The sequence below is a fragment of the Neomonachus schauinslandi genome, chromosome 3 (genome assembly GCF_002201575.2).
Source record: "Neomonachus schauinslandi chromosome 3, ASM220157v2, whole genome shotgun sequence".
Taxonomy (NCBI): Eukaryota; Metazoa; Chordata; class Mammalia; order Carnivora; family Phocidae; genus Neomonachus; species Neomonachus schauinslandi.
Window position 1 is genome coordinate 134590648 of NC_058405.1, and position 25595 is coordinate 134616242.

At 42.0% G+C, this 25595-nt stretch overlaps 1 protein-coding gene across 1 annotated transcript in view; it reads left to right on the plus strand.

The window, feature by feature from the left end:
• Positions 1-25595, plus strand: part of MAP3K20 (mitogen-activated protein kinase kinase kinase 20) — a 189565-nt gene that overhangs the window by 159584 nt on the left and 4386 nt on the right. The window contains exons 15-19 of the mRNA XM_044913679.1: positions 1060-1122; positions 2105-2197; positions 17812-17928; positions 20455-20529; positions 23171-23321. Coding sequence (XP_044769614.1) covers positions 1060-1122; positions 2105-2197; positions 17812-17928; positions 20455-20529; positions 23171-23321 — 499 coding nt within the window. The remainder of the gene's footprint in view (positions 1-1059; positions 1123-2104; positions 2198-17811; positions 17929-20454; positions 20530-23170; positions 23322-25595) is intronic.

A 25595-nucleotide genomic window follows, 5' to 3' on the forward strand; every position in this document is an offset into this window, starting at 1 on the left:
AACACCCACCCCCCACCCACCCACACTCCCTCGCCCTCCCCCATCGAAACTGTCCCCCCCACCCTCCGCTCTCCCACCCACCACCCACACACACCCACCACCACCACCACACACACCCACCACCACCCACACCCACCCACCACACCCACCATCACCCTCCAGTGGTGAGAATGTGCCCTCCATTCTCTGCTCTTTCACTAAGGAAAGCACAGTCATTTCTGGGTACTTTCACAGAGAGACTCTCAGCCCTTACATGGTAGGTCACGAAAGTGAACAGTCCTCCTGCCTACCCTTTTGCCACGCGGTTGCCCCTTCCAGCCCGTCTCAGCATCCTTCTCCCTGTGCCCGGAAGCCTTCATGTGGAGGGACCATGTGGAAGGAATAGGGCTGAATATCCATAAGTGTTCATTACCTTGTCAAGTGTCAACCACTTTCAGTTCACTTTGAAAAATGCATCTAATTTTTCTCACATTGGCACTTTTTTTTACTCTCTACGTGATGTGTTCAGTTCACAGAAAAGCTGGATTATACCTGATGAGTGTTAAAAAAATCATAATTTAAATTGTCCTCCTTTCCTTTAAGAGTTCTTTGTACTCCATTGGGCGGGGGAGTGTTGGACACATACCCATAGAAGAGCCCTTACAATGCAGTAAACCCTTTAGCGACATTTCAGCCTTGATGAAAGTCTCTGGTGATATATTCATGTTCTTTGTTGTTTTCCCCACAGTTACTCAGGGCGACAACTGCATTCTGTATACTAGAACATGAACTTGTCACAAGTATACCCTACCAGGGTTTGAAGAGTGGTTTTATATATTATGTCGTCTGAGATTTAACATCTTTAAAATATCTGCCTGTTCCATTAAATAATTACGAACTACCTATAATACTTTGAACAATCAGTTTTAGTCTCCATAGATGGTGGATAGTAACATCCCCAAGATATTTTATGGGCTACATAAATAAAGAATGCCTTTATACGTGCACAATAATTTTAATCCTCTCTGGGCACTATTGGATCATTAATAAAGTCATGTGTTTTGTTTTGTTTTTTTACAGTCTGCCATTGAGAAATTAACCCATGATTACCTCAACTTGTTTCACTTCCCACCACTAATTAAGGTAAGAAAGGTGGTTTTTTTTCTTACCGAGAATGTGCTATTTCATTGATGTATGCACCTGCCACATCCACACCTAAATTTGCCAATGTCGGGACCTGTTGTTTGAAGTGAAATTTAATCTTTATCTAACAAAAGGCCCTTTGAGTGAAACTTAGGATGTACATAAATTGAACATGCTTGATTCCTGCAAGTTGAAATATTAACAATATATTTGTGATAAGAACAACACATGTCACCTTAGTGGCTAGGGGATATAAGTACTAACACTGTAGCTTCGTACAGTGGCCTCCCACCTGTCTCTGGAGACCTTTGTCCCACACTTAAGTCACTAAAGGAATTCACACCCTAGGGCTCTGGATGATCTATCACTAGCACTAGGGCGAGGAGGTGGGAGGTTTATTGTTTGAATGATATGTTAGTATATTTGACATATTATTTTGAATATAGTCCAAAGGTATATGGCATATTTTCTTATACAATTAGTAGATATTTGCAATTAATACACAGAACTCTTCTTGCTCACTAACTATGGTTTTCCATCTCTAAGCTCCTGAAGGTTCATTCTGTTCCTCTTCTTGGCCCTTCATCCTCATCTGCTCTAGCAAGCACACAGCTCCTCTCTGGGAATAGCTTGCAAATATCTCGAGTGTTATGAAACTCTCAGAGTGAAGTCTCCTAGTGCATCTCTAGGTGTTAAGTGCATTTCTAGGGTAAAACTGCACAATGCAAGATGCATTGTGAAACCCTGTAAGACGGTGACATTCACTTTGTAGCTCGTGAGATAAATCATATGGAAATGTTCTCAAAGGCTTAAGGTGTCATTTCTCTTGCTTTAAGTAATTGTAATTTGGAGCTTAATCCAAAATAACCAAACATGAATCAGTAGGTTAGAATGCTGAGAAATCATCTCTTTTACATGAGAAGTAAAAATAAAAACACAACGTACCATCAAGAATAAATGGTGCTTGGTTTTTCTGTTTTAGGACTCAGTAGATGAACCTAAAGAAAATGAGGAAAAAATTGTGAACCTTGAACTTGTTTTTGGTTTTCACTTGAAATCAGGAACCGGCCCACAGGTAAATCACATTTTAAATCCTTTGGGTAAATTTCAATCTAATTTACTCTTTTTCTCTCTCGGAACTCTGTGGTTTCACATCTCCTTCCTGCCCCCATCCAGCCGATAACTGAATTCTGAGTAAATTTATGGGCTTTATAAAACAATTCGGCTGAAAAGCTGCCAGTCACGTATGTAATCCAGTCTTGGAATCTTACTCTTGTTTAGCTGAAGAGTCCCGTGTGAGGCCACCCAAACCATCAAGGAAACTCACAACAAAGCTTGGGGTGGAGGTGGGGGTGGGTCGGGGCATATCTGAGTGATTGTTCATGCTGCTGGGCTTTGAGCATCCCATCTTCGTATTTTTGTTTTAGAATACTGAGAGTAAAACGACACCGAGAGTAGAACTATAGGCAATATGGAAACCCAAATTACCAGCTCGAAATAGGACAGCAGGGCATTTGACCAGCACTCATTCAGTCAGGCTTTCACTTTATGTTAATTTTAGAGTATGGCACAGTTATTCAACCCAGATGGCAGATGAACTGGAATCACAACAGGTCTGTGTTGCTTTGGATTCCTGTAAATAGGTAGTCATGACGATAACTCCTACTCATCAACCACTCACTGCGTTCCAGACACAGGAGAACAGTACTGAGGTGTGGATGCTACTTCCCCACCATGTTACAAACGAGGGACCTCAGGCTCCGTAGGGTCCATGACTTACCCCAGGGTGACCAGGCTAGCAAGCAGCAGAATGAGGATTTGAACGCAGGCCTCGGGGACCCCAGAACCAAGCTCTTACCTTCTGCACCATCTGTACCTCTCTTCTGAGGCAGACAAGAGACCTGGTGCATACAACTCCTTACAACCCCTAGCCAGCCGCTCCGGCGGCCCGCCGCCCATCACACCCCGCTTATCCCAGGCCGCTCCTGAAACCCGCGCTTGGGAATGACTGGGAATGGTTGGGAGGGGCTGAGTGTCGCCCAGGGCTTCCAAAGATACACTTTCTAGACACCTGACCGAGCGTCCTGCCTGCGCCCGCAGGTCTGCTGCTGCTTCTGCTGAATGGAAACCCTTCGCCTCCCTAGTTCGCCCCATAGAAGCTGGTTGAGCGAAAGCTGCTGTGACTCCAGGTTTCTTGTATACGGACACTTTCCTGTCTTTCCTCGAGGGGGTCATTGTCTATTTGCTCCTGTTGTTAGAAGCAGCTACAGAAAGCGGGCCAGGAGAGGCAGATCCTCTCTCTCCAACAACAACCAGGCGCCCTTCTCACCCTGAGATTCTGTAGCTGTGGACACTCCCAAGTCCATGTGATGGCAAACAAATTATATATTTTAACCTGCTTTCTTTGATATCCTCAACTCCAAGGCACTTAATACTCGCTGTTTAAACCATTTTATGGCTTATAGGTAGTAAAAGAAGAGGGAAGAATTCTCTTGAGAGAGACTTGTCAAAAGCAGTCTCAACCAAGAAAATCATTTTCAGTTAACAAGGAAATGACTTGTTAATGTGGAAAACTAAAAAATCCATCTTTTTGTAAAAACTTGGATGGTATAAATGATCTTTGAGACCAACAGTGGTCTGTTTTTGGCCACAGCTGTGTAGACTTCTTGAGCCAGAGGTTTTTACAAGGCCTAATGTCACTGCAATTTTTGTCAGTCTGCTGGTACTTGATCATGCCTACAGAGTAATAATTTCAACCATGCATTCAGCAGACATTTACTGAGGACCTGGCTCTATGCAAGATGGCCAGAATACAAAATCAAAAAGCATAGTCTCTGACTTGCAAGAAGAATTGGAAGAAATCTGATTGGAAGAAACAGACAAGATCAATGAATGGTTGTAGTACAGAATGATGCTTTTTTTTTTTTTTTTTTTTTTAACAACATCAAGCACATCATTCAATGGAAGCACACCGGATGTGCATTGAAAGCAGATGCAGAGAGGGGTCAGAGAGGATCTTAAGGTCTTTTTGGTAGAAGTGAGGCTTCAACTAAAATTTTAAAACCATTCGGAATTATTCGGTAGGGAGAAGACAAGGAAGGCAAAAGGAATAGCATATGCAAAAGCTCAGAAACCCAAAGCCATGAACACACAGGGAGCTCTTCTTTGGGCTAGTTCCTATGGGACCTCACAACTCACCTTGAGCGGCACTGCCTCTGGGACTTGGCATGAAGCCAGTGGACTAGTGCGGTGAGAGTTAAGGCCAGAACAGTGGCTGGCAACCAGTAAGAGAGCTATCTTCAGTGCTAAACAAAGGAGTTTAAAGAGTTTTAAGCAGGGAGTAGATGGGATCAGATTTTAAGAGATAGCTCTCAGCAGCACAGGGGAGGATGAACTGGAAAGGACCAGGCTAACATGAGAAAGATTGGGAGCGGGAAATGCAGACAACCTGGTTAAAGGGGCCGAGGAGAGGAGGTGATGGCAATGCCATGGAAGTGCCACGAGTCCAAGGACTCTGAGACAGAACTGATCAGCCTGGGTCACCCGCTAGAAATGGGGGTGGGGGGGTGGGAGGGAGGAGCCAGATGGTACCGAGGTTTCCAGTGTGGGCAGCTGGACAGACGATATTATAATGTAATAGATCAAGAGTGAAATGTACAAAGTGGATGTGATGCCCTGGTGCTAAAAGTATAAAGAAGTGACTGGAATGGATGAGGTCAACCAGGAAAAGCTTTTTTGGAAGGGGTGAGTTTTGAAACGAGACTTGAAGAGGTTCATGGTCATTTGCAAATAATTTCCTGAATATAGTATTTAAAGCTGATGCTTAGAGAGTACTTCTTTCTAAAGAGCTCAGGTTATTTCATAAATGTCATCTCATTTATCCCCCTGGCATTTCTGTGAGATGTGTAAGGTACAGTGTTGCCATCACTGATGAGGAAACAGCAAGAGGAAATGTGTGAGCAGCCTTAGGTGAGGCGAGGACAGAGCTCAGACCAGAAATTACATCGTTATCATTACCTTCTTCTTAAACATGTTAGCTCTCATACCTGACCCAAGATACTTAAGCCATCTGTAAATTTTCATAAAATAATCCTAGAATAAATTACTGTCCAGTTCTAAACTACCCAGTCATGCTAGCCTATATGTGTACCCCAGCATCATGAAACATTTTCCCAAAAATGTGCTTTGAATTGAAATTCCAAGTCCCCACATGAAAACCTTTTTACCTTGACCTTTAAAGGTGGAACCCAAGAAAAAAAAGAGATCCTCAAAATCCCAACTAACTGAGTTCTCATAAACCCATCTTCACAGAAAAGGTGAAGCCTTTCCATGACTCGAATAATTACAAGAGGACACTGGCGCTTTGCAAGCTCTCTCCAAACCTGGGCCTGCATAGCAGGGAGATCTGCTTGACCATTTCGCCTTTTCTTTTACAAATAAAAGGAAAAATGCGTTCTAATTACAGCCACTGGGAATAATATAGGACAGTGACTTTATCATGAAAATGGGAGCTACATTTTCCCATTGCATCTGAGAAGACCTACCAGCTCAACGACCACTTAAAATTGGTATGTTGTTTTAGTAACTGGCTACTAGGAGGAGAGAAAGAAAATATGACCTTGGACACAAATATACAAATACATGTAGAGGAAAAAGCCTTTCGTTGTAAGACCTGTCAGCCTTTTGTTCTAAGAATTCAGATACAATTCTTTTTTTTTTAGCCTCATTTTACAACCAGATGGATTCTGGCACAAAAGTGAGGTTGATTTGCTCAACTGAGGACAGCCATTCACATCTGAGTGCCTGTATGCCAGCTAGAGTGGCTCAGTGCCACTTCGAGACGCCTTGCTGTGATCCGTCTTCCTGCCACACCCTCTGGAGAGCAGGACCTCAGCAGGCTAAAGCCCCATACATACTTGGAGAATTCTCACACAAATGAAGTAGGCTTTTTTTCTCTCCTTTGTAGGACAAACTAGCAGGGAAAATACGACTGGACCAAAGGTTTCATTGGCAATTTAAATTGACAATAAGTGAGAATGGTTTTACTCATGTATTTGACCTATTTCTAAAGAATAAATTATTAATTTAAATAATGCTATATGTTGAGGCAACTTCAAGTTGTGCCAGTGGAATTGGCAGAAATGGGGTCTTTCTCAGCTCAAAATTTTCCCATGCTCAGGCTTGAAATGCTTGATGGTGATGATTATTCCATACCTCTGCCAGATAGTGTGGTAAGTGCTTTACAAACATTTTTCTCGTTTAATTGTTACAAGCCACCGTCCCAGGGAGCGTCATCCCTGTATCACTGTCCAGGAGGAACTGAGGAAGGGAGAGGTAAAATTCCTTACCCAGAGGCCCCACCAATTTAGGGGCAGATCCAGTCTAAGGACTCAACCACTGTGTCATACTCCCCCAAAATAGGCATATTGGTAATAAAAAGATAATTTGGGGGATGACTTAATACTAAATTACCACTTTTTTTGTGTGTGTGGGAACTGCCTTGTGTTTTGTCATCTAAGGCCTTCTTCGACTTGGCACAGAAGGCAAAAGGCTTCCAGAATCTCAGCTCCATGCTCCGCCCCCTCCAGGGTGGCATCCACCCTTTTTTACTGACATATTCAGCTCCATAGAGTTTATTATTATATCTCGTATAAACTCGCCAGTCAAGAATATTGATTCTGGGGGCGCCTGGGTGGCTCAGTTGGTTAAGCGTCTGCCTTTGGCTCAGGTCATGATCCCAGGGTCCTGGGATGGAGTCCCACGTTGGGCTCCCTGCTCAGTGGGGAGCCTGCTTCTCCCTCCCTCTCTGCCTGCCACTCGCCCTGCTTGTTGTGCTCTCTCTCTCTCTCTCTGACACATAAAATCCTAAAAAAAAAAAAAAAAGAATATTGATTCTCAAATTGTCAAGGAATAAACTATCAAATCACCCAGCAGTTTTCTCACCAAGAAACTTTCTGAGACTGTCTTAAAAATTCAAAAACAGGGTTACGAAGGAACTATCTGGGGAGTCGTGCATTCCTTGTGCATGCTGGACAGTCACCGACTTTGCCCCTCGAGTCCTACTTCCCTCCTTCTCCCCAGTGAGGCGCAAAACTAGTGGGTCTAAGTTGAAAGCCATGACAGTCGGTGGGGGGAGCCTGGGAAGCAACACCCCATCTCTCCCAGCACCCTGGCTCCAGCAGACCCCAAAAGAGAGACAGGTGTCTGGACTCTGGTAGTTCCTACGAGAGGACTACCACTTCGGATTTTCTTCTGAGCGGAATTCTGAAGGAGCAAGTGAATGGGGAAGAGAAAGTAAGAGGAACATTTTGAAGGTGTGGAAGCCTTCAAATAGGCCCCCATCAGAGCGGAAGGCTTTTTCTGTCCGCCCTGTCCCTCTGGCTCCTTCCACATGCATGACAGGCAGCACCTGGGCCCCTTCTCCCACGCCTCACCAGGAGCAATTCAGTCAATAGTTCTGCTTCTCCAATTGTTTCACCTAGAGGTTAGAAGCCCTGCTTTTTACAAAGACTTCCCACCTACTATTGTGCTTTTAGGTCTTTATTAGTGGATCACTTATAAAATGTTGCATTTAATAAACTTAATTGAATCTCCAGGCCCTTTCTCAGAGTACTGTAAATATAAAAAACTGTCAAATAGGGCTTTTTTTTTTCCCTATAGTGTAATTTTTATAAATGGATAGATAAACATGAATAAAATAACAGGGCCCAAAGAAAAGGATTTTGTAAGGAAGTAAAAAGCCAACACTTTTTGTAAATTTCAGAACAGCTACACACAGTACTTTACTTTGCTATATCTTGCATTTATTAAAAATGCAGTGGAAGGAAGTTTATTTCCCATGATCGACTATTTTTCAGGGGAAAAAATATATGCACACATACGTGTTGGTGTGCCTGAGTATATGAGCTTGCAGTAGAAGGGTTCTATAAGAAATACAACTTTTAATTGACTGCAAAGGAGCAAATGCAGCTCAGAATATGACTGCATGACTTGCTCCACATTTCTAATCGCCATGGGGCTATGCTTCCCCAAATGGGTCAAGCCACTGCCTACAGAACCAGAGCAGAACCACTCAGTACATACTTGCTGATAGACTCATAGTCACATGTAGAAATGGCACACCAGAAAATGTCTAACTATGGGAGAAAACAGCCCTGACTTGCAGAGTTTGCAGATCGCTATGGTACAAATATTTTTACCATGGCCAATTTCAGGTTACCGGTCTGATGCCACCGAACTTGAGGTTGGGAAGAGGTTTGAGCAACCATCTCGTGAGGGCAGCTCCAGCACACCGTGACTGGATCACCTGTGGTCTTCTTAATCAAGACCCTGAATTCCTTTTTAAAAAGTGAACAGCACGGAAGCATACATGATAAAACACGGGTTTGACTACGTGACACATTATTGTTGGTTTCCAGCTGTAATAATATGTGTAATTAGCTCACAGAGAGCTCCTAGTGAATCCTAGTTTCCTAGTGAATCCATAGTTGGCTGAGGTTTCCGTGGGTTGCCATTGGTTCATATAGATAGACTGACCATATTGTATGAATCAAAAATTAGGATTTGAGTTTGTAAAGAGTGGAATAGACTTATGGAGACAGAGAAACAAAATGTAAATTTGTGATTGTCTTCTTAAAATGTTCCGTCATAAGAGATGACATCTCTGCTTTTAGAAGCAGATTTTCCAAAGCCATTGAGGATCATTGCAGAGAGAAGACCTTGATAACTCACAGTAACTTGTGTTTTCTGAACCAAAAATTAGGTCTTGAGAATAATCAACTGTAACAGGGACTGATTATTTGAAATGAAATTAAAAGCACTGCATTGGAAAAGCAAAGATGTATGACAACTGTATCAATCCTGGACATCAGGATTTGGGCTGAGAACAGCTCAACTGGTAAATAATGCCTACTAACTAGGCCAGTGTTGTTGGTTTTTTTTTTTTTCTTTTTTCAAAAGTCATAATTTTTGGCATCACCTCTGAAGTCATGGGAAGGGAGGAGAATTTAGCAGTCAGAAAAACTGTTTTTATATTTTGAGTGTCCTGGGGAAAAGTCAATTTGCAGCCCATTTGCCCGCATTTAAAAAAAGCTTATGCAGTAATTAGGTAAGCTAGAACACCTTCTATATTGGTTAAGAAACCCAGTCTTGAGAATAGATTCTTAATTATTCAAATATCAATAGCAAGACTTACTATTTTTTCCCCCAAGATGAATACCTAGTGCCTTCCAATTCTAAATAGAGTAAAAAAAAAAAAAAAAAACCACAAAAACAAAAAAAACCCTAAAACGAAAAGCCCTTTCTAAACATGTCAGCTAACATCTGAACCATTTCAGGTAGTCAAGTGTGTAATGCATCATATGAAAGTATGTCTCACTTTAAAGTGATTATTTGAAATGAAATTAAAAGCACTGCATTGGAAAAGCAAAGATGTATGACAACTGTATCAATCCTGGACATCAGTGATTTCTTTCACTTTAACATCATCCCTAAAATCCCTTTTTCATATATAACTCCAATAACAAGCCCCCAAAAGGCAATGTAACAACCTTATCTCTACTGGTGTCTAGTTGGCACCAATCTGCCCTGACCTTAGACACAAGCCATTGTTAAGGGTATAACGCATTTACATATTTTGCAATAAAACATCAGTTATTTGCATTACTGTGTCAAGTTTTATTTGATTCTTTCACCTAAAAATGACTCATTTTCCTTTCTTGTATTTTAAAAACCAACTACTCTAAGCTTGTTTGAGAATAATCAAAAATTGCCCATTTAGCTAGAAGTCATTTTCTTTTCAAAAGGCAAATGTTATTTAATCTTTCAGCTGTTCATTGTGCCATCATAAATACTTTCTTTTCAGCACAGTTGTGGGGACTGAAATGAGCCCGCTAATTGCCTCCCATTCCGACTGACATGTGGTGGTTTAGTGGAAAGAGAACACAGCGGGGAGAAGGAAATAGAAGGCTGAGAAAATGAGAGCTAATTATTTTCACTGCCTCATGTCAGGCTCTGTGTCAGCCTTGTTTTTACAAACTGGAAGGTTGAGCACTAAATAAAACAAACCGGCGTCATGTTTTTATATACTGGCAGTGTCATGGAAGCAGCTGCACATCTCAAAGACAATATAATGCCTGCGTTCGCATGGACACCATCTGACAGACACTGTGAGCCACGGCTAATGAGGACATCACAGTGGTGCCAAGTGAAAGGTGCTGAATTATGTATGATTCTTCATCAGTACAGCAATAGTCCTGTACATCATTATGAGACATTGTTTTGCTGAAGAGATGAAAACATTCTTAGTTCCAGACCCTGCAACCTATACGCGCTGAAAGAGGTTATTAATGGAATTTTTAGGGAGAGCTTCTTGTGGGTTTCTTTTTGGTTGAAAAACAAATCTCGTGGGACAAAGCCGTGGTGGGTCATGACACCGTATAGATAAAGAAGAGAAGCAAATTAACCGTACTTGCATTATCTTCTTTTTAAAGGCAGCATAATAAAATAGAGAGTAGCGGGGTTATCCATAATGATAAATAACCCAGGTGCTTTCACGGGATGTTCCACTCTCCTGCCTTTAAAACAGCAGGTTTCAGCAGCTGAGCTACATAATAGCAACGCATGTAAAGGAGCCTTCGGAGGCCTAAATCATCAACATCTTACTACTTTTAATACCAGCATGACCAACAGTTCTACCGCATTTTTATTTCATCTTACGTTATTTCTTATATTTTCCAACAGTCACCTGCTAGGAGACTGTCTCCCTTTCTCCCCCTCTTGAATCTTAAAAAGTTTATTCCGACCTCTATTTTATATTTTAAAATGTTTCCTCCATACAGGCCTTTCTAAGGTGGAGGGGCCTCTCTGCTAGAATCCTGAGCAATGTCTGGTGATTTTGCTTTTTCTCCACCCATGGTTGGGGGGCGGGGGGAGGTGGAGACGGAGGTGGGATTTTAAAACTCAATGTCTTTACCATTAGACAAGGTATGCCCAGGACCTAAGTCCCAGCCCCGGCGCAGCTAAGTGACCTTGCCGCAAATCTCTGCATTTTTCTGAGCCTCAGTCTACTCATCTGTAAAATGGAGATAGGGCTATCTACAACAGAGTAAGGCTGGAAGGGATTAAGTAACATGGACAAATCTCAAAACCACCATGCCGAGTGAAAGAAGCCAAACAAATACAAGTGCTTCCTGTAAAGTTCCAATTTGGTCAGGTGGTGACCAAATCTGTGGTGACAGAAATGGGAAGAGTGGGCACCTCCACTTGTGCGGGGAGCATCCGCCGGGAAGGGACATGAGTAAACTTTCTAGGGTAGTGGGCATATCTAGTTTGGGTGGTTACGCTGGTGCATACAGTTGTCAAAATTCATTGACTGGTGTACTTAAAAATCTGTGCATTTTATTGTTTGCAAAGTAGGCACCACCTCAATAAAAAAATACATCAAAAATTTTTTTTGTCTATAGTCTTCAGGTAGAAGTGATCTGTAGGAACCTGAAAGCCTAATGTGGGGTCTGTTTCTTTCTGAAATGTCCTGAAAAATCTTGGCCCTAAATTTTTTAAGATTTATCTATGGTGTTCACATTTCCAATAAAATTTTGGTAGGAAAACAGAAAGAGCAAGAGAGAGAGAGTGAGCCATCGATTGACTGTTGTCTCTGAACTGCCCAGAACTTGAAACAATATTTAAAGTTAATTTCTGTGCTATCTTCAATCCCTTTTTCTGTTTGTAAAATTTACCTCTATATGGATCATTTCTTTGTACTCCCTCCCTTCTTTTTTTTTTTGTGGGAGGGAGAAGGGATATCTGTGTTTGGCATCACTTGTACTAGCTTGGAACTCCAAAGAATTTTAAACAGCTTGCAAAGAATGTAATAGTGATTTCTCACAAAGAGATACTTAATCTAGCATTAACTGAGTGTTGTTTAGGATTTTGTCTTCACAGTGTTAAGAGTTTCTGTTTTACTTGGCCAGTAACCTTAATTCAGAAAAATTTTTAACATAATTGGCAATACAGAAGTGGTGCAAATGGAATGCTTTCTCCTCCTCCATTAACCACACTTGCTTCTAAAATTATCCAGGTATTTCAGCAGCTGCCCAGATAAATAATACATATCCTGGGCACCCAACAGCACTGTCATTCTTTTCATCAGTTTCAAATGCAAAAAACTCCCCTCTTCCCAACAAAATTCCATTCATTTCTTGTAGATTTGCATTGAGAGGCAGACAATCCAGTTAGTGGAAAGGTTTGGATGGCCATGTTTTGCTATTCAAAGCAAAGAACATCCCAGGGCCCAGCACTGCTCCTGGCCAGTGCCTTTTTCCTACTGATTAATAGTAGCATTCCCTCGAAATGTGCATCAAGATAGAAATTTGAATAGTGAGAACGTTCTCTTGGGTGGGAATCTAGCTATGAAATAAAAATCCACCGTGGTCAGACCTGTCTGCACGATCCACTTGTGCAACTAGGTGGGAGCGGGTTGTTTCTGGTTTGGAGAGTGGAAGTCATGCCTAGACACACAGCCTAAGCCAGGGCTGGAGGAAAGTGCTGGTGATTCCAAATACTGACCCGATCAATCAAGGAAAGGAGCAGACAGTGGAATGGCAGCATCTGCACTTTTAACAAGGAAGGGTCTTTGTCAATAAGGGAGGGAAAGTAGGTTATGTTGGACTTATTAGAGACCCGGTATTTCAGTCTCTGCCATGGAGACTTACAAAGGAATTTACCAAGATAATCTGGACTGTTTGTTGCTTTCGGAAGACGGAACTCCTCTGTACTGTAATTCTTACTTTTGTTAACCCATAACAAGGAAGAGTTCAGGATTCAGAAAAGACTGAGGCTTTGGAAACCTGCTTGTTACAGCAGCCAAGAGACCACTGAGGATCAAGTCTGAACTCCACCCCTTGCAGTCTGTGTGATCTTGCTCAAATTACCTCATCTCTGTCTACTTCGGTTTCCTCGGCAAGACAGGTCTCTTGGGCTGTCAATCACATCTCATAGCCATTGTCCTCCAGACATCCGCTGGCTCCCCCGATAGGGCTGCATTAGGATCTGTGGACTCGGGAAAGGGCAGAACTGATGTTACATAATCCATCTGTGTCAGAATATACAAGTTTCTTCCCTCTTCTATTTATTTCATAAGACCAGTCCTTGTTATGTTGCTACTGGCCACACCTTCTTCTTTTTTGCAACACTGATAATTCCCTTGGCACCAGACTTACTCAGTACCCTCTGGGTCCCCAAACTCCTGCCCAAGTAATATGCTCTGACCCAGCCTGCCCGCTCTGGCCGGATCCCTTTTCTAAACAAGCTGTACTGTGCACTCAACTTCTGGCCCAGTCCCAATCTTAGATGGTTGCTGGATGGTGGGCCGGCTAGTCTGATAAACTCATTGGAGCTGTGTTGGGGACTAATATTGGTAACCATAATTATAATTGCTCCTTTCCAAGCTCCTCATTTGGCTCTGGCACTGTGCTGAGTACTTTATTTACATTATCTCATTTCATCTTCACACAACACAACAACCCACTTGTGTATAAAAAACACCGAGATTCAAACAGGTTGTATATTGGCTAAGGTTGTGGGGGGGGGGGTGGTGACAAAACTGGGATTCAAGCTCAGAGAGTTGGACTTTCAACTGTCCTCTTTCATGCCCTGCTACCCCCCCCAGTAACGGCTTAATGTGTACTCCTTTTCTGTATTATTTCCATCTTAACAATTATCATCAACACTTTAAACCAAATGAGAAAGGAACGGGGCCATCTGAGACTGCCAGGGGTGCAATGGTTTTGGAAAAGGAGTCCGTTGAGGCCCCCATGGGCTCTGAGAATACAGAGTTGTCTGCTTTTGATTTCTGCCTGTCAGGATTGAGAGTTGTTCTCAAGACATCCACAGTGACTCTTGAATGTTTCCGATTCAAAAATCAATACCCACATTTCTGTCACTCATATCAAGCCCAAATCAATAGTTCACCCTGGTAAAAGTGAATGGTTTTTAAATCTGGGCCCACATTCCCACTACCTGGTCCCTACCACTACCAAGAAACGGAAAAGTTAGCAATTTTGCATGTAAGATTCTATATTAGGCTCATAAATATGCGGAGTTGTTACTTCTAGTGATGTTATTGATGATTTAATTCACCTTCCTGTTACGAAAACCTTTTCAATGATCGATTGGTTGAGAACTTGTTACATGGCGTTCTGTCTCAGTTGGGTCCTATGGAATTCAGTACCTTGTTTAAATCCTGGTAGTTGAGAGCAATGCTCATTGACAACTTAATGACTCAATGTGTAGCAAAAATGCCAGGAATACCTGAGGGTAATAAGAAATTGAGCAGAATTTAAAGAATTCCATGACTTTATTTATGGGTTACTTTTCTTAACTAGGCAACGATGAAATAATAGATGCCCTGAAAAAAACCTAGCAATTATGTCAGGGCACTGACAGATTAAGTTAATAATTTAGGTGAACACTGCATATTCTTTTCCTTTCCCACCCAGCTTTGTAATTTAATGAAATGGATAATGCCCCCCTTGTCTTACAATGCCTTTGAGTATCGTTTTATTGCTTCTGCACTATCTTTTATGGTTCAGGTAAAAGCCTTTCTTTCAGATAAGAGAAAACATTTCGAAAAGTAAAAGGTCTGTAACCCTATTACGGGGATCCTTGTTTTTCCAAGTTGGACTCTGGGGACCAGGCAAGCAGTTGCTGCAGGGGAGGACCTGTCATCACTTGCCTTTTTGGTTGTATTAGCAAAATCTTTTCTGGTCCTTCTCCCACTTGCCTGTTGTTGATACCTGGTCCCATTGTGGAGCTCTGAAAACCATCCAGTGAGTACATCCTGCCACCCCTCCCAACTGACCTTCCCTCTTGGTAGCTCCTCCAACTTTGGAGCCAGGCAGCCTTGCGCTATTATAATCCCACCTCCACCACTTACTGGCCAGGAAGCCCTGGGAAAGTTCCTTATTTATCTGAGCCTTATTTTTCCTCACCTAAGGGGAAAATAAACCTAACTTGCAGGGTTATTGTGGATATCAAACAAAACAGCACCATATAAGTACCCAGCAGCATGCCAGGAGCAGATGAAGTAGTCCACAAATGTGAGTTCCCACCTGTCAGCCCCTTCTCAACGGAGAGCCGCTCTGAGCCTGTGCACAGGAGGGTCTGATCACGGGCCTGAGGTCAAGGAGAGTTCTTGGGCTGTCAGGTAGGAGAGTGGAGCAGAGGGAATTGGGCATTTCCACACAACCTGAGGTCTTTCCCCTGTAATTTGACTCAATTCCAAAACTGGACAGGCGAAAGGAAAAGATATAAGTAAAATTCATCTTTTCTAGGGCTTTTTTATTCTAGCCACTGCTTGAGGAGGCGCTTGCGATTTCAGAGAAGAGCAATCATGACTGCAGTCATTATCCTGCCCAGTTATCTCAGGGCCCACGTTGCCGGGGCAGCAGTGGCTCCAAAACAAGGAAATACTGAGAGATTTGTCCATTCTGAGCGACTAATTTGACTTATGTTGGCCAAGAGCTCAGTTTTCACATTATTGAATAGATCTTTTCCTTCACTAATTGGCTCTCCATCTTGTGAATGTGGTTGGGCAAAGAGGGTCACTCCCCTCAGGCATGGGCCCTGCTTGGTTCTGCAATTTGTCTAGAAGCTTTCCTAAAACACTGAGCTCCCCCAGCTTTCTGTTGAAGCCAACAGGTTTTCAACAGCCTCTTTGTTAGTGTTTTTCCATAATAATTTTGTCTGAGCCTGCTCAGGAGACATTCCAGGTCTACTCCTATGAGAGCATTTTCTAGTTTCAGCATGTAAGGTGCTCGGTACATGATCCTTAACCTCTCAGAATCCTTCATTCTTCAAATAACATGAGAGAAGGTGAATTTATGGTCCAGGGGTCCAGTCTGGTGCAAAGACATGGCTTATTTTTCCTTTTAATTGCACACACAGTGTTTGTCCCCCCACATTCTTATTAAATTACTCAGACAGCAAAGTTAAAAGATATTTATAGTGAACCCTCCTGTACACACCTCCTAGATTCAGCCATTAACATTTTATTCTACTTGCCTTATCACATATCTGTCCATCTATTACACTAGCCATATATATCAATCTTTATTTTTTTGATGCATTTCAAAGTAACTTGCAGACATCAGTACGCTTCCTCCTAAATACCTCAGTATGCTGGAGTTCAGTAAGAAGTACACACATCTTAAGTATATATTCGCTGAGTCTAGACAAGTGCATATGCCTATGTAACCCAAATGCCTGTGAACAGAGTATTAGCATCCCCAGAAAGTCTTGTCATGCCCCTTCCCAGTCAATCCCCATCTGCAGAAGCAACCCCTTTTCTGAATGTTTTCCACCATAGATTGTTTTTATCTGTTCTAGAATGTCATATAAACGGAATCCTTAGTATGTTCTTTTTTTTGTGTGAGACTTCTTTCACTCACTATAGTGTTTGAGATTTATCCATGTTGTTGCATGCATCAGTGATTTGTTCCTTTGTATTGCTGAGTAACATTCCATTCTACAAATATATCACAGTTCATCCATTCTCCTAAGGATGAACACTTGGCCGGCGTCTAGGGTTTTGTTTTGTTTTGGGGGTAGGGGGGTTGGCTATTATGACAAAGCTGCTCAGAACAACACTGTGCAAGTCTTTTTTCATTCCTCTTGGGTAAATACCTAGGAGTTGAATTTCTGGGTCATCGAGTAGATGTTACATTTATACATGCAGCTATATGCTTATAATAAATTGCCAAAACTTCCCCAAAGTGACTGTACCATTTACACTTCCACTAGCAATCCAGTACCTCCAAATCCTGGCCAACATTTGATGTTATCAATCTTAGCCATTTGGTGGGCATATAGTGGTATCTCATTGTGGTGACATTTTATTTCACATTCCCCTAATGATGTAGAGCACTTTTTCACTACAGAGTGGTTTTACCGAAAATTTAATTAACATCATTTAAAAAATCTAGAGGTTTCACATAAAAATCCAGATACCCAGCTTTTCAAGAAACCTCAAAGGACCTAGCAAGACTGAGCTCCGATTCCCACATGGGGACAATCAACAGAAGTTGAGTGGTGGCTGTCCCTTTAGGGCAGATGCCCTTTAGACCCCCAATGTCCTAACCTTCCCAAAACTCCCCAACACATGGGCCAGTTATCAGTCACCATATATCACGTTTGCAGTTATCCTTCCTGTTAAGAGGAAAGTGAGCTATTTCTTGAGCCCATATTATCATCAATACTGGAAAAGTGAAAGTTAGATCAAGAGGGTCTTATATTTCAAAATGGGAAGTCTACATTTCTTTGTGTGAATGAAAAGATATTCTGACAATGTTTAATATGTAAATTAAATGGGTCTACTTTGAAAGATTATAATTTAGGGCTCTATAATGAAACTGCCTGGCTTTACTCATTTTTATTATCTGCCTGGCTCCTTTAGGATTTTGAGTTTGCAACTCCTATGATAGAACATTTACATTGATGAATTATGTCTCAAGACTGCACTAACTGGGGGTTATTTTGGTATATAAAGAGATTTAATTTCACGTCCTTTTTTAGAACAAAGAAAAAAATACTTCAATAATATTTCATTCAGAAAACTTCATGTGTTATAAAACATTGAGACTAAAACAAATTGTTTCACTTTCTGAAATTCTATAATTTTGCTTTTAATTCCAGGATTGTAAGTGGAAAATGTATATGGAGATGGATGGGGATGAAATTGCAATAACCTACATCAAAGATGTGACATTCAACACTAACCTACCCGATGCAGAGATTTTAAAGATGACAAAGGTAGGGTTCTATTTACGGCTTAAAAGCTTTTTTGAATTCACAGATATCAAACAAAGACATTAAAATCCCCCAGCAGTGTGCTTTTGTGCTTGTCGATGTTCACATCAGCTCGGCCTCAAGCTGGCTGTTGAAAGGCACATTTTATTTAGCAGATTGAGATCATAATAGTTTTTTGTTAAAATTCCACTTATGCTGTGTGAACTAAAAAGTACTACAAAAAAAGTGTCCTTTAATTTTAAAAAAAATTTCCTTCTTTATTTCTTTACACTTACTCTATCACTTACTAAAGGGAAGAAAGTGGCATCATGAAAATATTTATCTCAACTTTGGGGCCATTTGAAACTTTGAAAAACTTGGAAGGAGGAAGGCTTTCTTGGTTTTCTTCAATTTCTTGAAGGACTGAGGGGAGGTTACTCATGAGGCATTTGTTGACATCTTCTTGGCTTCCTTGAGTTCGCACCTCTGGCCAGAGAATACCTCACTACTTTAGGGTCAGTGGTAGAAGTACATCCATTAAAACACAGAAGACAGACTCAGAGAAATGCTTACCTTCTCCTCAAAATGGAAAAAAAAATCAGTTCTGTCCCAATAATACTGAAAAAAAAATACATATGAGACTTCAATAGTAGAAGGTCAACAACTCAGGTAAATAACCATGATATCCATTGGACAGTCACTCGAAACATCACAGAAGCCATTCTTGAGTATACTATGAACGGTGTATTTGGTTTCAGTGAAGAAAATGGGGTTTGTAGCAAAGAAGAACCTGGGTACAAACACAAGTGGCTAAGTGAAGAGTCTTCAAAGCCACAGCATTAGACTTGCAAATGTGTTCCTTACTAGGCATAAGATTGCTAAGCATCCAAGTCCTTTGAATTTGCAAGTGTATTCATCAAGTCGATTGATTTGATATTCATTGTTGGAATCTTCTGAGTAACTGGGAGTTATTTCAGTGGTGTTATTTATCTGTAAAGGTTATGCCTTGGTTTTAACTTTCCCTGATTTTGTTGGGACATACTCTGTTTTGATGTCTTGAAGACTGGACAGATGCCTGCTCGTTCCCCCCAACCTATGCCATTTAAAAGTAAGATCCCAGCCCTTGCCTGCTACCAGAAGGAAGCTGCTCACAGCAAAAATGACAGGGTAGAGTTGTAAACCCCAATACAGGTGTTTCTGGTATAATGCCACATATGCACTCCCAAAGAAGCACATCTTCTGCAACATCACACACCAACATTAACTGGGATTATAGGAGACATAGGGTTTGGGCAGACCATTCAAAATCTGTAGAACTTTTTAACATTGACAGACTCATAACAGTCCTCATTTAAGAAAGAAGAGAAAAGGAAAAAAAAAAAAAAAGAGAGCCCAGTTAAATCTCTACCACGTGGTGTGCTTTGTACCCATCTCAAGCCCAGTCGGTCATTTGTAACCTTAAAGCTAGAATGAAGGGGTGGAGAGTGGTTAAGAGAGTGGAGATTCATTTATAATAAAGACCATTTTCATCAAAACTAAAATAGGATCCAAGGTGTCAGGGTGAAAAAGTTTCCTTCTACCCTTCTAAGTTCTTTGGCTGGTCTCCTAATTAAAAGGACCTAAGACAGATTAACAGGTGAAGAATTTAATTTTGTACATACAGGAGCCCCAAAGACAGGAGATTCAAGAGCAATTCAGGCAGTTGAGCCTTATGTGCCATCCTGAGCTAAGGAATGAGCCAGGGGCCTGGGGCTTCAAAGGGGAGGAAGGCAATTCACAGGAAGATAAGAAGAGCAGATGTTTGATAATTAGAAGCTTGCCCTGCCATGCAGATAGGTCTTTCAGATAAAAAGTTATCTCTGATAATAGCTCTCTTTCTGGGCCAGGTGCCCTATCTAAATTCTTTTAGGCAGTTACAGGAGAGGTAAAAGTTTTTCTTGAGTCTGCTGGGTTTTGATGGCCTTCAGCTAAAAATACAATACATATGCCAAAGTGACATGTTTTGGGGTGACATATTCTCCCCTTGAAAGGCATAGGTTTCTTTATTAATCCTTTGTTTTAATACAGTGGGGAGATGTCGCCACGGTTTCATCTGCACACACAGCCTGATAGCTGGATAGCCGGATACAGGGAAAAAGCAGAGTAGTTGTTGAAGCCACTAACTCAGCTACTGCTTGCACTCAAAGGAAGGTACATCGGGGTCTGTATTAAGGCTTTGTCTTAAATATGAGAAAGCTTTCTACTGATACTTTAAAACGTTAGCATGAATAATGACCTAATGACAGGATTGAGTGGTATATCAGAGAAGAGAAGATTATGGGACTAAGACTAGCTGTTTATAACTATAGAAAAAGATGTCTTATGAAAATCAACACCCAAAACATTAGCATGTTGTGAGTAATCACATGTGAACCAACAACATGACTTCCGTGATAATCTGACATTATGCCCTATTTGCCAATTGCATATGGCGTAGCTGGCCTCAAAGCTGGCCTCAAAGCTGCCCTGTAGCAGGGCAGGCTCTACACCATCCTAACTTTTGTTTTTCAGCCCCCCTTTGTAATGGAGAAGTGGACTGTAGGAATAATGGAAAATCAGACTGTAGAATGCACTGTCACCTATGAGGTAAGCTTGGTGTTGGGGACGGGTGGGGCGCTGGTGGCTTTACCGTCAGGTTCTCAGTGGGAATTTATTTGCTCCCTCATAGGGCTTAAAATTGGAAGAGAAACTATTTAACCAACATGAATATGGGAAGATGAACATAATTACGCTAACAAAATGTTGGTAAGGAAAGAGCACAGGATATTCTCATCTAGATAAAGATTGAAGTAGTAATTCATCCATTCATCAGTTAATGACTGAACATCTTCCACATGTCACGTCACGTGTTAGGTACTGGGGGAGACCAAACAGTGACCAAAACGGAGTTTTGCCTTCTTGGTGCTTAGAGTTTAGGGGTGAGGGTAGATCAGGGATTCTTCACAAGGCTAGAGCACAGCTTCTACTATCACCTGGCAGGCAGGGAGGGCTATTACCAAAAACAGATTCAATATATTTTATAGAGAGAAAAATGGAAAAACTGACACTTTAAGAAAATATGCTATTAAAATTAAAATTCATATATTTAGCAAATACCTACTGACAGTTACTGTTCTATGATTAGGATAGACTAAATCTATACTCTCTCTTGAGGTTTATATTCCAGCGGGAGGAGACTGATAATAAATAGGTAACAAATAAGTACAGAGTGGTAAGTGGTAACCAGAAAATAGTGAGACTTGGGGCATGAGACTGGGTGGTTAGGGAAGACTTTTCCTCTGATAAGGAGGCAGCAAGAAAAGGCAGCAGAGGAAAGGCAAACCCAAGCTCCTGAGGCACAGAGGACAATGACAGGGGGTGGGCAGGCCGGATCACCGAGCTTCACAGGGTCACAGTGAGGAGTTTGGATTTACTAAAAATGCAATAGAAAGCCAATGGGGTGTTTTAAGCAGTCTACTGCTTAAAATATTGTAATTAGCAATATCTTCATGGCTGGTGGGACATACACTTTACAAGGTAGAGAAACCCTGCAGAAACAGGGTGGAGGGGAAGAAGCAGGGCATAGTCTTGTCACACATGGAGATATTAGCATGCATCTGCCATCCAAAGGACATGCACTGCATTCATTCGTTCAGTTATTCATGCAGGAAACATTTAGTAAGGATTCACCATGACCTAGGCACTATAAGAGAAGTTTACACCTGTTTTCTCTCATTAACCCTGTATCAGTACTTAAAGATAGGGAGCATTAGCTTCATTTGGCTGCTAGAGAAAACCAGCTCAGAGAGATGGAAGGAAGTCCTGAGGTTTGGGGTAGTCAGTGACAGTCAGTGGAGTCACACCCAGATTCTCCGACTGTAAATCCAGCTTCCGCTCTTCCTCAGCTGTCCTCCTCGTTCCCTTCCCAGCAGTAAGATGAAGGAAATCAGTCTCAAATTGGACTCCATGCACTGCTGCGTTGTTGACGGTCTCCTGAGTTGCCAGATTAGCTTTGATTCGGCGTTAGAAATCCAAAGCCTGGCCACTCCGCTTATCCAGGGTGACCTGATGCTGGAAGCCAATGAGTATTACAGCACTTACTTACCCTCAGCAGCCAGCGAGCACAGCTTATCAGGATGAGCTGCCCGAAAAACAGCAGTAATTGTGAAAGTGTTGCCTGTAGGACACAAAACCTAAATGAGAGCAGTTGATTGGAATCTAGACTATTCTGGAATCTGGTGACCAGTCCCCACTGTGCAGGACAAGCCTTCTTTTTAGTAATTGGACAGTTCTAACAGCCAGATTTCATCGCTGCCTGCCTTAGTTGTGGAGACACACCACACTAAATTCTTTTCTTCTCCTCTCTCTCGCTCTTTTTCTTCTTCTTCCTCCTCCTCTTCCTTCTTCTCATGGTCTGTGATGATGCGCTACTTGTGTTTGTCATGGTCACTTCATAACCATAATGAGGTGATGAAGGCTTTCAGGACGAGAAGGTGGTATGTCTTGGATCTGGTGTCCTCTCCTTTTTCTAGTCATTATTCTTTTTTTTAATTTTTTTTTTTTAAAGATTTTATTTATTTATTTGACAGAGAGACACAGTGAGAGAGGGAACACAAGCAGGGGGAGTGGGAGAGGGAGGAGCAGGCCCCCCACTGAGCAGGGAGCCCGATGTGGGGCTCAATCCCAGGACCCTGGGATCATGACCCGAGCCGAAGGCAGACGCCTAACGACTGAGCCACCCAGGCGCCCCTCTAGTCATTATTCTTAACTCCCTATCCTGTCTCACTTTTGCACCTGTTACTGTGCGCCCTCCATGGGGATAATTAGTCCACCACGCTGCCCACAGTCACCCAGTTACCTGGACGATCCAAGGTCCGGGCAAAATAGTGGTCAGATATTTATGTATTCAAATCTGTCTTCAAGTACTTTAAACAGAAGAAATTGTCTTTCATTTCTGGGTAAACAAAAAGGTAAGTTGAGATTTGCCAAATAGAATACATTCTGAGGGAAGACAACTGCGTTTTGAACTATTATATAATCCACTAAGGAATAAAGTGGTTAAAACTTTCCTTTTAATCAAAGAACCATATTTAGGCAAACTGTACAAATATTTCACCTAATGCCTTATGATAATAGTATTCTAAGGAGTTAAACTGAAGTGACATGATAACCTGATTTTCTTTCCTTCCTATTTTATAAACATGAGCATTTGGTCATGAGTTACTTTTTTTTTTTTTTTTTTTAACAGAGTGATGTTCGAGCTCCAAAGAGCACTAAGCACGTCCACTCAATTCAGTGGAGTAGAATGAAACCTCAGGATGAAGTGAAAGCTGTCCAACTTGCCATTCAGACATTACTCCCTAACTCAGAGGGCAACTCTAGAAGCAGGTCTAACTCAAGTAAGTTAGATGTGTGCTAGACTCCAAAAACTTGAATATCAAATTCTCATACCCAGGATAAGTGCCAGTTTGTGAACAGACATAGATTTCTAATATAAGACTTCCATCTTTTATTTTTAGAATATTGGTTTTATAGACAGACTATATGGACAGTAGTATTTATGGACTTATAAATGAGCATATTACAATAAATTTCAGTATTTGGATAACTATGATAAAAGATGAAAATTAATGATTATGTTATATTGGTAAATAAGAATATATATTTATACATATATATTCAGTTTCCCAAAATTGTAGATAGGGATATGAATCTTCTGGGTCCAGCAAACATTCCTATGAAGCCAAAGGTATCACTGGGGCAGTTTTTTGAGTCCTGAACACCACGGATACATCAAAGCAGAAGAATGATGGTCGAAGGGAGGGAGGAAGGGAGGGGAAGAGGAGAGGGGAGAAATAAAGGTAAGGAAGGATAGAGAAAGAGAAAACATGAAATGCGTATGATGGACAGTGGTGACAGTAATTACAGATGCTATACTGAAACAAATTAGCATTTACATAGGGGAAGGCCAGCTGACTTGCTGTTTTGTTTTGTTTTTTTTTAAGATTTTATTTATTTATTTGAGAGAGAGAATGAGAGAGAGAGAGCACATGAGAAGGGGGGAGGGTCAGAGGGAGAAGCAGACTCCCCGCTGAGCAGGGAGCCCGATGTGGGACTCGATCCTGGGACTCCAGGATCATGACCTGAGCCGAAGGCAGTCGCTTAACCAACTGAGCCACCCAGGCGCCCGCTGACTTGCTGTTAAATTGGTCATTATTTGGTAGATTCAGGGAAGAGGTCCTGACCTTCACCTTCGCAGGTCCAGAAACTCAGGTACAACCCAGAGATAGGCTCTGCGGGACTACAAGCTAACAGACGTGTGAGAGTTGGATGCATAAACCCCCATGCAATTCACTTTTTACCAAGAGAAATACACCTGCCAAACGAACCAGAAGTACCTGTTTTCTGATCAGCGTGTTATTTTTCCCAGTAAGAAAATACACCTGAAAAGCCACACCAGGAGGTTCTTTGGTGGCCTGGAAACAAAATAGCCCCATGGGTAGCGTCACTGAGTTATGAGAACCTAGCTAATGTGTCCTCTACTGTAGAACGGGCTTGTCAAGTGCACCAGGCCTTCTTCTATCCACCAGCCCGGGGGCCCAGAATCCTGGGCGCTACTCAAAACTCACCAACAAATTTTTGACAGCATGCTGGACCTGCCTGCCTTTTCAACACAGTTGATTGGGTTCTTTTCTTTCACAATTAATCATGAGAAGACATTCTGGCTACCATGACTGACTTGGAGTTTTTACCAAGCTTTCTCAGCCACAAAACACATTTTCACATAACCTCTTACGGCATGCTGTTTCTATACTTGACTAACCCATATAATAGGTGTTGATTCTCAGTAGCATAGAGCACTACATTTCTAAGTTCTTTTATTTGCTAATTCAACCATCTTGTCTTGCATGCTTCCTATCATGCCTTTACAAGGACTTCTTATTATAATAACTTTCCCATCCCAGTGAATTAATTTTTATAGGGCACATTTTACTTCTGTAGGGCTTTCATAGCCACGATCCTATTTGATCCCTACAACACTCTTGTGAAATCTGTGGGGGTCTTCTCTCTCCACTTCTGCAGTATTTTTCTCTTTTACTAAAAGCTGATTTTTTAAAAAAAAAAAAGATATTTATTTATTTGACAGAGAGAGACACAGCGAGAGAGGGAACACAAGCAGAGGGAGTGGGAGAGGGAGAAGCAGGCTTCCCGCAGAGCAGGGAGCCCAATGTGGGGCTCGATCCCAGGACCCTGGGACCATGACCTGAGCCAAAGGCAGACACTTAACAACTGAGCCACCCAGGTGCCCCTAAAAGCTGGTTTTCTGTTTCCCAACCCACATGACGCAAAATAGGTGCCAGCTGCCTCCAAGTTCATGGAGTTCAAATGCAACCACTTTGAGAATCACCAAATACTTCATCGGTCCCAATTCCAGATTCCCTGGAGTAAGACTTATTTGTGCTGTTTTTGTCCAAGCATTCTCCTCTGGACCAGTTAAGTCTCTCCTCAGGAGGAGGGGGTGGTAGGTGGCAGTACCCAGCGGGGGAGGCAGGTGGTGAGGACATCCCCAGTGGGGGAGGCTGGTGGTGAGGACATCCCCAGCGGGGGAGGCAGGTGGTGAGGACGCTCCCAGCGGGGGAGGCAGGTGGTGAGGACATCCCCAGCGGGGGAGG